At 38.8% G+C, this 13924-nt stretch overlaps 1 protein-coding gene across 3 annotated transcripts in view; it reads left to right on the forward strand.

Annotated features, from left to right (window-relative positions):
- dennd4c (DENN/MADD domain containing 4C) overlaps positions 1-13924 on the forward strand; it is a 38035-nt gene that overhangs the window by 14029 nt on the left and 10082 nt on the right. For all 3 annotated transcript variants that reach the window (XM_042400598.1, XM_042400596.1, XM_042400597.1), the window contains exons 2-12: positions 756-1066; positions 4725-4977; positions 5076-5145; positions 6887-7056; positions 7342-7583; positions 7700-7766; positions 7870-7928; positions 9172-9316; positions 10946-11121; positions 11285-11385; positions 13673-13897. In XM_042400598.1, coding sequence (XP_042256532.1) covers positions 768-1066; positions 4725-4977; positions 5076-5145; positions 6887-7056; positions 7342-7583; positions 7700-7766; positions 7870-7928; positions 9172-9316; positions 10946-11121; positions 11285-11385; positions 13673-13897 — 1807 coding nt within the window. In that variant the 5' untranslated portion in view covers positions 756-767. The remainder of the gene's footprint in view (positions 1-755; positions 1067-4724; positions 4978-5075; positions 5146-6886; positions 7057-7341; positions 7584-7699; positions 7767-7869; positions 7929-9171; positions 9317-10945; positions 11122-11284; positions 11386-13672; positions 13898-13924) is intronic.

The raw sequence follows: 13924 nt of genomic DNA on the forward strand, positions 1-13924 counted from the left end.
TGGTGACATGAGTCAAACATATATTATTAAAGAGGAACTCAAACACATTTGAGAAATAGTTTAAAAAAATATTCAATAGAAAATGATTAAAGGTGCATTTCAGCAGCACCAACCATGAAATTGAGTCAATTTTTTTTGTATTTTTCATCGTTGAAACCAAGTTTGGGCTCATATTTCAAATGGTTTATAGACTTTGGTGTCTGCTTGATTTATGCTCTCAGTGACATTTCTGAGCATTCCTGTGGGCTCGGCGGCTCTCCCTTGGCTCTCTGTATCCACCAGAGCTTTAACTCTCTCTCAACATATTTGGAGCAGTGCAGTGATATACAATGACAAGAGTGTTTTGTGAATGTCAACAGATCGAGTCCCTTCATTACCCCCGTGGTGTTACCCCAGTTTGTTTGCTTTGTTGTGGTGCAGCAGTCTTAAAGGATCCTTTTATTGCCTTGGCCACAGTATTATTTAGCATTCTGTGTATGCTTGCATGTGTAGTCCATCCCACTACCCCAAGTAGGATAGGAGGGCTTTGCTTTCACAAAAAAAAAAAAAAAAATGCAGTGTGCTTTTTGGCTATAGCTTAAATACTGCATCCGTTGTGAGTGTTCAGTAATAGACCGCGCTTTGCAAAAACTGTAGGCAGAGAATATAAACATCTTCTACAAACATGGTATGGAAGGGTTTATCGTCTGAACTACCTAGGTTATGTAAATGTCATTCCAGATTAATTTCATATCTCTATTGTCCTTGCTTCCCAGGTACGTCCAGCCATGATCGAAGACAAGGGTCACCGCGTGACCGACTACTTTGTGGTGGCCGGGCTGACAGAGAAGTCCACGCCCTTGGAGCAGGACCTGTCGGAGACCAAGTCCAGCGGGCCCAAAGCACCCATCACTGACCTGGCCGTTATTAACAAGTCTGCCGGTGAAACAGCGCCCGAGGGCTTCACCTGCATCGAGAACACCTACAGCGGTCAGCCAGCCAACCTTAATCATGGCAGTCTGAAGAGCCCCGAGCTCTTCCTCTGCTACAAAAGAGCTCGAGGGAAGGCTCCTCTCATTGACATCGGGTGAGTCAGCGATTTATTTACGTTGGTGTTTGTAATTTGGAATGTGCATGTTCCAGCAACAGCAAAAGACTCTTTAGAAGTGGTTTAATTTATCAATCATGGAACACCAGTTTTTACATGTTAGTCTGAGTCATTCATTCAGTCAGCAGGAATTTGTCAAACAATAACATGATATTACTCGGGTTGGTCAACCATGTATGAGGGGGGGCCCAAAAGTTCCTGGAATTGTTAAAAAAAATGGATATAAATCTTTCAGTTGTACCTTTCTAATCCCCTTCAAAGTATTCTCCTTGAGATGCGATACACTTGTCACAGCACTTCTCCCATTCCTGGAAATATTTCCTGTAGTCATCTTTTGTCACCGTGTCTGGAGCCTCCTGCATCTCTTCCTGGCAAATCTTCTCCCTTTCAGTCTCAATTTTAGTTTCATCAAGCTTTAGACACATGCTACCTCGTGGCAAATCCAATAACTACGCGCTACTCCTGCGCTAAAGATGGCTTCCACCAATTTTTGGTTCCCCCTCATATTTAAATACTGCCAAAGTATATTTTTGCCTCTTTAACAATGCCAATGGTTCATAAACAAGTTATTGAGCCTTTAGTTATTTGAACTTTAGCCACTGTTAGTCAGTTAACACTGGATTTAGCTTTACTTTAGGCAGTTAACTCCCAAATCTTCTGCTGCTCTTTCTAAGTTATATTCAGAGGCCCTGTGTGTTATTTTGATGGAAACAGGTTGGAAGAAGTAAGAAGTTTCGAGGAAAAATATGTCCTTAAAGTGTCCTTAATTAAAATTAAACTTTACCCATGACAAGAGCTTATTGGGGAAAAAAACTGGTCTAGATCTGTAATGTTAGGTTTGTCAGTGTTGCTTTAGTAACTACACAGTTTTCAAATTCAACGTCACTTCAATAGCATAACAAAACATCTTTTTAGAGATGGAAGGAAATAGGTGTGTAGACCACTTCACTCACTCGCCCCTGTTTCATCAGAGTTTTCCCTCTCAGCCACACCTCTTGGCTCCTATCCATTGATACAAATCTCCTGCTTCACTCTATTATCGTACAAGTTGAATATCAACAGAGAACTCCATCATGATTCCCTTCATCCAGTCAACAAAGCGTAAAAGCTGCCATTCTACTTACTCACCCGCAGAGGTGAGCCCTAAAAATGTATCCTACATTTCACTTTTTATACTGTTGATTGAACACAAATCTCACATCCAGTGATACGATTACCTGAGTTATTCTAGTTGTCCACACACCTTTGTCTTTGTCTAAAACCTAACCTGCTCACAAACTGGAGTTTCCAGTTACATGAGTGTGCTCACTCACTGAAGGATCCCCCCCTCCCTCTGCATAGTCAAACCTTTGACAGACTTAATTAAGCTGCAGTATATAGATGGCAACACATCAGACTGTATTTCATCACTGTATTTCATCGGAATTCAGTTCGCTTCATGTGTTATTAATGTAGTTTTGCACTGTGGAACGACGTAAAAACCCACATGAAACGCCGCAGCCCTCAGTAGTAGAGTATAAACAGAAGATCATATGTCAAATCATGTTTCCTTTAAGAGATTGTGCAATCCTTCTTAGCATGCTAACAGACATATGGGTTGGAGAAAATAAAAGCTACCTTACATTCAGGGATTCACAACCACTGTCAGGCTACAGTAGTTTGTTTTCGGTGGTTGAAAGCACCAAATCAGTGATGCAGTTTAATGAGGCTGAATAACAGATTTCACCAGCTTGTCTTCTTTCCTGTGTTGTTGCAAACAGAGATAATATTAAGAGACTTAACATGTAAAATTCATGACTATGTGGTCTATTATTAATACGTGATATGATAGGACGATTGTGTGTTTTAATAAAAATACCAAATGTAGATGCATTATAGCATTTGTTCACTTCCTCATGGTCATGTTTTGGTTAAACAACAACACAAAAGGTCAGTAAACAGTTTTGGCCACGTTGCAACACTGGAGTTTTCCGCTCCCATCAGCTGATCTCCTTTCCACCTGCTAGTTGTCATCTTTTTTTCTACTGAAAGAATAAACGAAAAACTAGCAACCTGTAAATCATTCATTCTTCCTTCTGCCACCTCTGCTGTCAGTGAGGCCAGCATTCCTAGCCCAGGGCTCCACGCCGTCACGACTCACTGTGCCCATTAGGACTCTGTTTTTGTCGCCTAAATGAGAATTTGCTGGCAACTGTCCTCCTGGCCTCTTTAGGTTTGTCCGGCGCCCTGTTCAGAATAAATGGAATGTTTCAGGGCTATTATACATCTGCAATGGATGCTGTGTAGCCTGCACAAGATTAAAAGATGTGTTTTGGGTTCTGTCTTAGTGTAAAGAGGGCAGCCATCAAAGCTTTTGGCCTCCCACATGGCATTGTCCAGATGGAAAGGGAGGATATGGAGCATGCTGCCATAGAAGCCCTGCAGTCATGCAAAAAAGTCCAACACAGTGGGGCCCTGATTGCTTCCCTAACTGTAGCTTTTAGCAGTGTGACATTCCACAGTGAGAGTGATAAGGAGGCAGGCATGAAACTAAATTATTACATGCAGTGTTTATTTTGAACCAAGTTGAATATGAGAATCTTGATATGTGAGTTTCCTTTTACTGTCTGGGATTCGAATGAGTCAGCTGGTAAATATGTCAGAATCACATCGCTGGACTGTGTGTGCGTGCGTGCGTGCGTGTGTGTGTGTGAGAAAACTCACCGAGGGCTTAAAGAGAAACCTGAGCCATGAGAAGAAAGTCAGTGGTGCTGACCACACACTGATTCATGTTCTAAAACAGGACAACCAGACATTATCTTTGCTGTGGAGCCACAGTTCAGCCTCTTGCTTATTTTTGCTCAACAGATGCACTTTTTTGCCATATTGTCATATAACAGTATTGCACAGCACAATTTTTTTTTGTAAGATTTGTACACCAATGTTGTAAATTTAAATTGCTAAAATGGAATTTGAGAATTTAAGTTTCCTTTTCCCGTATCCCAGGTAATTATTACCTGGATTAAGGGGCTTTGCTCACCTGCCTTTGCTTCAGAGCTTAGACCTGTGTGGACTAGAACGTGCTCCTACATAAAACTCAGACTGTAAAGATTGTTGAGCTCATTACTCGGAAGGTTTTGGTGGACACCTTCACCATCTGGGAAAGTTTTTGTTGGTTTTGTTTTGTTTTTCTGCTCCAGACAGAAATCCCTGCTCAGATTTTTTTGTTATCGATGTCCTCATGTTGTTGCAGTGTAAACTGTTGCATCGTTAATATGTAAGTCATTTGTCTTTTGGCAGCAGAGCTTGTTTAAGAAATGAAAACCATGCCTGACAGCACAACTGATTCCAGGACAGCACTCTCTCTGAGTCAATTAATTAAGTGTCTAAGAGTGCTTTGTTGTATGTGTGGGCATGAGTCATTCCACTGCCAGCTCTTTGCACGGCTCTATCTGCCATCTTAATTTCTACACCATTTTGAACACTCCGAATTTAGCCCTGAAGTTTTCTGTAGGCAAAGAAGAGTTCCTTTACTCTCTGTTTAAATATTTATTTCTCCTCATGACCTCATCTGTACATAATCTCATCCTCATTCTTCATGAAGCCTCAAAATTTCAAGTGCCTAACATTGTTACCGTTTGTTTGTTGTGTTTATCAGTGTGCTGTACGAGGGCAAGGAGCGTCTGATCCAGGGCTGTGAGGTCATCCAGGCCACACCGTACGGCCGCTGCGCAAATGTCAACAACAGCTCTGCCACCTCGCAGCGCATCTTCATCACCTTCCGCCGCGCGCCACCCGTCCAGCCTCAGAATTCCCTGGCGGTGACGGACATTTGTGTCATTGTCACCAGCAAGGGCGAGACACCACCACATACCTTTTGCAAGGTGGACAAGAACCTCAACTGCGGCATGGTAAGTCGGTCTTCTTTTTTCTTCTCGGCTAATACTTTTGCGTTATGAATCCTAAGATAACAAATGTGTGATATGTAACCTTGTTTTGAATCCTGCAGTGGGGCTCCAGCGTGTTTCTGTGTTATAAGAAGTCAGTATCTGCGTCCAATTCTATCAGTTACAAAGCTGGTGAGTAAAAGTCAGATGTTGTTCTAATGGCTTCCTGATTTCCATGCAGATTTTATATTATTTATTCACAATGTTCTTCAACTGTGCTGTGCCTACTGAGCATTGTTTTCTCTTTCTCTCTTAGTCTCCTTTTTAATAATGTTCATTTTATGGCTCACCTTACTTAATGGCACTATTAGTACTTCATTCAGCAGCTTTTTTTTCTCTGTCGCCTTTGAGAGTAATCATATTTGATGCCTCACCTCCTACAATTAGCCTGCCTGGTGCTAGAGTTACTGATAAGAGCAATTAGATTGGTGAATGTGTGATATTTTATTCAAAACAGACTAGTGTTTGAAGCAAAGCAAGGCTTTATTCTGCAACTTAATTATTCAGTATTTTCTATCAGTAAATAGATTCTATGAGTAAATAGCTAAATTATATACACAAATGTCATTGGTATGTAGAAGTCTGCAATTTCCTTGTCTTTACTGGTACTGCACATTGGACTTTAGAGTAATCATTAGTTTGTAGGGCCCAGTTAAGACAGTGAAAACAAGAGTTCAAAAAGGCTGACAGGCAATCATATAGACATATAGACAGTCTGCAATGAGTAAAGTGAAAATGTAGAACAAAAACCAAGACCTCATAATTATGGAAGCCTAGGAAGAGAAAAAATAAAATGTAGGAAAAATAACAAAATTAATGGTAAAACAAAGTCAAAGTTATTAGATAAGTCAAAATAAGAATCTGACCTGAAAGACAGGAAGCATTTTTACTGACTTGCATGCATCATTTTGACTCATCTCATAATTCTGATTTACCATCAGTATTGTATTTCTGTTATTCCTACCATTTCATCTTTTTTTTTTTTTTTTTGTCTTTTCCTGGTAGAAACGGGCCTCCTTGCATGATGAATAATTGTGGTTTAAAATGTTTAGCTAAATAATAAATCCAGATCACAATTCTTAACTTGACAACACAGCCCTTTTACATGATGTGATTCGCTGATATCAAATAATCTGAATCGTTAGAAATGGTGCAGCCTTGTGTGCTGTCGCAATCAGCCTCGATTCCATTTTTTTTTCTGAAAGCTGTAAAGCGAGCGGTACATTTGTTGTGTATCTGTGATCGTGCGGTAGATAGTCATTGCATATTAAAGCCCGCACTGTTGTGTGACATTTTCACTGACTGAATGCTTCCTTAATAGCTTGGCCTTTGGAACGATTCATTGTGTAACACACATTTAATCAGTGTTCATATGAATGTGCACACACACACACCCATGCAGACACACATGTTTGCTTTATCTTTTGGCCGGCCTTTTTCCTGTGAGGCAGATGTTTATTCATCTCAGACAACAGCCCTTCCTGCCACGCCCATTATTTGTGTGTCTCCAGGCTTGTTTGTGTATGCTTGCTTTCACATAAAAATGTGTGTCTTATTAAAACAGCATCTCGCCACACAACAGGCTCGATGTCACATGGATGAGAACAGTTATTTATTAAAAATGAAACCAGAGTATAACAGTCTGATTACTAGGAAAGAAACTGAAATCTGGCTAAAGTAATATTGATCTCCCTTTTCTTAGATCCTTTTTTCCATTTGCAAAATAAAGCATGTCTACTCTGGAAACTAGCAAATTTGACATTTTTGAATAAACTTTGTTTTGCTGTATTAGATTATTCCAAATTTAGATATTTTAGATATGCCTTTATTTCAGAACACATTGGTTTATACTCTTCATTCTCTTGCTCTCCAGGACTCATCTTTCGTTACCCAGAGGAGGACTATGAGTCTTTTCCTCTGTCGGAGTCTGTGCCTCTGTTTTGTTTGCCCATGGGTGCCAAGATCGAATGCTGGGCACCAAACACACGTGACCCTCTGCCTATCTTCTCCACGTTTGTCTTAACCATCTCTTCTGGTGAAAAGGTGAGATGGAGCAACCAAAAGCAAACTGTCACTGATGAAAAGTGAAACAAGGGGTGTATCTGAAAGTCTTTTTTTGTGATGTGGAACTTGAGTCACCTGGAAGCATACTATGTATGTATGTATGTATGTATGTATGCTAGTTTAGCACCATCCTCTTAGCATTACTTCTTATGATTTTTCAATCATGTCTATTGATGACCAAGTGGAGTTTTCTATTAAGACTAAAGTCGAGCAGCATCAGTGGTTAAGTCTGACTCACATGCATATGTCCATGTCTGGTGCTAGGTGTATGGATCAGCCATCCAGTTCTACGAACCGCATCCAGTGGATATGCTGAGTGAGAAGCAGAAGATCCAGCTGGGCCTGCTCACCACGGTGGAGAAGAAGATGATCCCAAACCGGCCCGTAAACACCAATAAATGCATCTGCCTGCTCTCCCGCTGGCCCTTCTTCGAGTCCTTCCGCAAGTTCTTAATGTTCCTCTACAAACTGTCCGTCTCAGGCCCGCACCCACTGCCTATCGAAAAGTAAGAATCAGCTTGCAACCAGACATTTTTTACACCACATTTGTCAGGTACATTGATGCAAAGCGCCATGCAGATCTCAAAACTCGCAAGTCACATTTAAGTATGTCTCTCAACAGGCACATCTCGCACTTCATGCACAATGTGTCATTTCCTTCCCCTCAAAGGCCGAGAATCTTGGTCCAGGTGAGATATAATACATTCTTTCTTTGTTTATAGTTAATCAAAAATATACCTTAACATGTGTATCATTTTGCTGTTATTGATATGAATACTTTTTTTTTTCCAGCTCTCTGCACATGACACGTTGATCCTCTCCCAACCTGTGTGTACACCTTTACCCCTCAGGTACAGTGAGGCTTCATCTTAATCAAATTAATCATAAATCAAGTGAAGTGTAGCTGTCCTTGGGTTCATATTCTTTACTTAATCTATTAGCTGCATAGCTAAGAAAGAAAAAAGAAGCCACTGTATTATGCTAGAAAATAAAATATTATAGTAGGGATTCATTTCATTTTCCTGGCTCACTTACACAAATCACATTCATTCACGTCTGTTTTTCCAGGTCAAAAGCTCACATTGAAAACAGCCTCAGGCGTCATGATTTTTGAGACTTTGTCCACTGCCACATTGCATAATTTTTTAGTGTTTGCACCTGATCTGAGCAGTTCAGACAGCGACTACAGTATCTGGCCTCTTTGTGCCTCTGAAGGTCACCTTATGTTACCTTGAAAACTCACAAAAATGGTGATTGTCAGGCTTTTGTTAAAGCTAACGCAAACTGCTGATTGGTTTTCAACTCAGTGTGACCTACTGCTGCAGCGGCCTTTGTGCTTGTGATTTACAAGGGTTGGACAAAATCACAGAAACACTACATGAAAAAATTAAATAATTAATCCTGGGTCACAATTACAAAGCTATTCATATAGGTCATATCAGCTAAATGACATGGCAGCATAGGCAAACACAAGAAAAGTGCATTAGCAAACAAAAAACAGTGGATCAAGTAGATTGTTGGCAACACTGACCAAATGACACTCAATGGGATATTGTCTTAACAACATTAGACACTACTTTACATCCTCAGAAATGAACAAATTACAATTAACGCCACACAGAATCTCAACAAAGATTTTCCATCATAAGCTTCACAAAGCGAGCCTTACTTGCAGGGTTGCTGCGTTATAATATAAAGTGTTCTACACACATACTGTTATTTTACATATTTCAGTGAGATCCTGATGTTGATATTTAAATGACAAAATAATAAATTAATTCCTGTTAAAAGTTTAAAATGGCACACATACTACATTTTGTTATTTTAGGATCATTATCTGCCATGTTTAGATAAGTTTTGAATTACATTTGCCTGCATTTTTGCCTGGTTGCCTTGTCTCTCTCTTACATAACTCATATCTGATTCCAGTTACAACCTCAGTTATAAATCCTTTAGTCCATCAGTTCACCTTTCTTCCCCATTCCCCTTGTCCCTCAGGGTCTCCTCTATCTTGCTCTGCTTTCTGTTTTGTTTTCCATTCTGTGCCTGAGCTCATCGACGCATTTGTCATTTTCCTGCTCTTCTCCCTGTCAGTGGGGCAGACTACAGCACACTGCTGATGAATCTGGGCTCGGAGAACTGCGCCACAGTGCTGCACTTTGTCCTACTGGAGAGCAAGATCCTGCTGCACTCGCTCCGGCCCGCTGTGCTCACTGGAGTTGCCGAGGCTGTGGTGGCTGTGAGTAGGCTCCACCATACAAGTCTCAAACAGTCATATTCTAAAATATTCAATAGTATTACCAGTAATACTTTTGGCAACATCTGCTGCTGTTTAATCTGCTTAAATTTTCAGTTTAATTAAATTTACTTTATTTTAAACCATGGCTGATAGAAGTGAAAGATAAGATTCAGCCATTACATGAAATATGTTTTTAGTCTGTACATACATTTAAACAAAAGTTCCCCTATTAATTCCTGACATATGATTACATTTAAGATTAGGAACATATGACTAGTATTATAAAATCTTGGCACACACAATAGCATATTTATACTACAGCTATCCTATAGATGAGCAGTATACAGGGGCTTACAGTAAGCCATGAACAGCCAGACCTTCACTTTACTGAACACATGAGACATTTATTTACAGATGTGTTGGCCTGAAAAATTGGTCAAGGCCCAACTGCTTACTTTATGAGCTTTTCTACTTAAGCAGCACTCATGAAAATACTACATTTCTAATCCCTTTCATGTATAAATATCATTGCATCATTCTCATTGGGATTAGCCGGCACTGTAGGGAGGAAAATAGAACCAAATCATCTGCATACATAAATAAAAGCATTAATTATGAGTGTACTAAAAACACAGTCTCTTTTCTAATCATTAAACTGCCCAGACAAGTCATCCATATGCAAGCTAAATTAGAGCCTAACTCCATTAATGACATTAAAAGAGTCAAATACAGCACGATCCCATCTGCCCTGCATAGTCTGAAAGGCATACCAAATCACAGAAAGGATGAATAGATATTTACTCATTTAACCCCTCTTTTTCATGATTGATTTTGATCAAAAGCCTTAAAAGCATTCCAGAGAACGCATGAACTAAACTGCAATGCAAATCACTACTATTATACTATTATATACTATTCATTTAGTTTTCTCTTTTTTTGTTGGTAACTAACAGCATTGAGATCATAGTCAGGTAGAATAACATGAAGTAGAAACACTGTGAAACAAGCGACAGGAAGAGGAAGGAGTTTCTGATGAGCATGCTTTTAGATGTTCAGCAGAAATATTCATCAGAAATTACTATTTTGCTACTCAAATGGCATGTAGCTAATGTATATTAATACTTTTTCTGTAATTATAATTATTAACCTGTAATTATGTCATCATATCTATCTACCATTATATCTACTCTATCATTATATCTCAAATCCAGTGTCCTTGTGAACATGCACTTTTACCTCATCAGCAATTACATCATACTTTATTCAAAAATATTGCAGTTCCAACCTTTGGCTTATTTTTTTTTGCTTGGGAAAGTTGTTGATTCTCCAGCTCTGTGAACATTATTGAACATTACTAACCATGTCCCTTGGATGCACAGGATGTCACAATCGCCTCAAACTGTCACCACTGACACATAACTGTCAATAAGAACATCGTATCTTATGTAAACTTGTTATCCAAATTAAATTTTGGAGTCTGAAATAGAAATTCTCTTGAGCAAAGGAGCCTTTTAAAACATCTTGGGATGTTTTTTAATTTTTCTAGCTCCAGACAGTTAAATGTGAAACCTTTTTATCTTCGTCTTCGTGGTTGTAGTAATCCTACTTCTCTCTCTGGTGTCCCATCAGATGATCTTCCCCTTCCAGTGGCAGTGTCCCTACATCCCCCTGTGCCCGCTCTCTCTAGCAGGCGTCCTCAACGCTCCATGTCCATTTATAGTTGGTGTGGACTCACGCTACTTCGACCTTTACGACCCCCCGCCAGATGTTGTGTGTGTGGACCTGGACACCAACACTATCTACCTGTATGCTATACTTTCATTCTACAACCATGTCACTTCCTGCTTTTTACTGTATATTTACAGCTCTCTTTTGACGTTGAAAAGCTACAGGAGCACGTAGCAGATTTCTTTTGGCAGCCCTCCTATTACTTCCAGCTAAATAACTCTGTGGTATTGTGTGTAACAGGTCTGATGAGAAGAGACACAGCAACTGGAAGAACCTCCCAAAGAAACCCTGCAAGAGCCTCATTAACTCACTAAGCAACTTGCACCACCAGCTGGCGACAGGTACAAACAACATCTCACCTCCTCATGTAGCAAAACAAGGCTTGAGAGAATTACTTCTTTCTAAAAAAGATGAATAAGAATTAACAGGAAATCAACAAAATAACATGAACACCTTACTGCAGTATAATCCAGTTGAATGCAACCAAACCATATGTACTATGTTGTACTACCAATGATGTTAATGACTATATAACTCAATCTTTATTACAGTCTAAAAAATACTTATATAAAATATTATAAGCTTATTCAAGGCAGCATAGCAGGGATATTGTATTGGATTACATTATATTAGAAGATGCCATTATTTTGTCCACCCTTTGTATGTATATAAGGAGCCCCGATACTGACAACATTTTGTAAAAAGTTATCAGACAAGTCAAAATAATAAAGCAATACATCATTAAATAGTATTATTAGTGAAATTGCGTGGGGAAATAAATGTAAAACTGTATACTTTTCCTTAAACCTGCCAATCAGTTGGTAAAGAAGTGTTTTGTTTACCCACAATTCAGTTGCTTAAATAAAATAAAAACTGAATTTATTTTGCTCTGCATGTATCAGTTGAAGAATTCAAATAAGCTTATTGGGATGAATGTAAAAGTTACATTATATTGAATAAATATGTTTTACATAATAAAACAAAATCGATAATTACAAGATAATGAGAGCTAGCTTAACTGAAAACACTGCTAGCTTAAACACTCTTTATGCTAGCTACAGGTAGCTTTGAAGTTGCTATGAAATTACCAGTTAGAGCATGTAATGTTAATCACCCAAACTGTCCTTCATACTGATGTAGCATCATTTTATAAACTATTAACAATAGCTAAAGCATTTTAGCTGGTAAGCTAATACTAACAAAGCTAACCATGCTTCTATCACATTAACATTATCTTTCATCTTATGTCTCTTGTCTTCTTGACACTAGAACTGCCATGGGGTAAAATTTACCTATGGCAGTTTTTCAATTTACGTTACTATGTTTTAATAAAATATCCTTTTCCCTCAGTCTTTGGCTTTTCCTAAAATAATGTTGTGTAGCACCTTCTTTTGTTTAACAGTGAACATGAATCCAGATTAAAAACACAGGCATTTATACCTAAAACCACCACTGGGTAAAATTTACCTGTACATGAAATACATTTATTTCCACACGGTTTATGTTTAAACATTCTAAGTTGCTAGGTAACAGCATTTGTTGGAGTGTGTGATCTGACAGCTATGACAAGTCATAATTAAATTATAAAAAGATCAGAGGAGAATGACCTGCAAAAAACCTTCGCCAAGCACTTGATTTGCAGGAAAGCTGTCTGTGGAAAATGTAAAGGTGCTGAATGTCTGCTCAAAGTGTGTTCATGTATAATCACGTGTTCAAATGAAGATGATTTAGCCTACTCACAAACATTCATTGTGTGTAAAACTTATTTTTAGTTGATTGATTATTCATTCATTTTTCTTTTGCCTTGTTACCGTTTATTGTTTATAGGCTATTCAGCCTAATTTGCCTGTTGCCTTACTCTGTCTTCATGAATGGAACCAAAAAAGAAATATATATTTGCATTATGATGTTATAAATTTAAAATAGGCTTTAATGGTCACTTTAAGTTTCTTGGTGATGTTCTCTTATTCACACATTGTTGAAATGCCTAAATTAATAATTGATTAGGTGAAATTGTGCACTTGACTTGATTGTCATGATTTTGTTGCAACATTAAATCACCCATAAGTGCAGTTGTTGTTTATTATTATTATGGCTCATTATTGTCCATTTGAGGTATTTAGGCTACTTTGGTCATTTAAATAACATGGGTTATCTCATTATGTGATGAATGTTGTTTTATAATAATATCACACCACCCAAATGTGCAAATATCTCCTTCTTATACCCATTTTCAGTGTCATTTTAGATTGATTTATACTGACAGCCATGGAAAGCGATTAGTGCTCTTAAAGATATTTATTTAGATTATAAAACAAGAGGACCAAAACACAAGTGATGATTAACCAAATTCATATTTTGACTTTAGACATTCCTTTGTGAAGACAATGCCTTAATACAATGACAGAGTACATTTTTTTAATGTTAGAAATGCTGTAGCCAGGTGCATGGGTAAATTTTACCCGTTGGCGGTTTTATGTAATATACTGACCCCTGGTGGTTCTAGTGTTAAAGGATCATAATGATGAGGAAAAGGAAATGTTGCATGGGGAAATAGGGCTTATAATGTTAAAAGAAGAACATCAGATTATATTTAAATTGTTCAAATTGACCTTTTTTGCGTTTTAGTTTCAGTGCGTCAAACACCACAGGAAGGCTCAGCAGTGGACATGACCCCCATCGAGGCAGACTTCACGTGGCACAAGAAGAAGACGGCCCTGGAGATGGAAATCCAGGAAGCGTTCCTCCGTTTCATGGCGTCCATCCTGAAGGGCTACCGCTCCTACCTCAAACCCATCACCCAGGCACCATCCGAGAAGGCCACGGCTGCAGACTCCCTATATGACCTGCAAGGTAAACACGAGCGATGCGCTGCTCACT

Source organism: Thunnus maccoyii, chromosome 22, assembly GCF_910596095.1.
Source record: "Thunnus maccoyii chromosome 22, fThuMac1.1, whole genome shotgun sequence".
Taxonomy (NCBI): Eukaryota; Metazoa; Chordata; class Actinopteri; order Scombriformes; family Scombridae; genus Thunnus; species Thunnus maccoyii.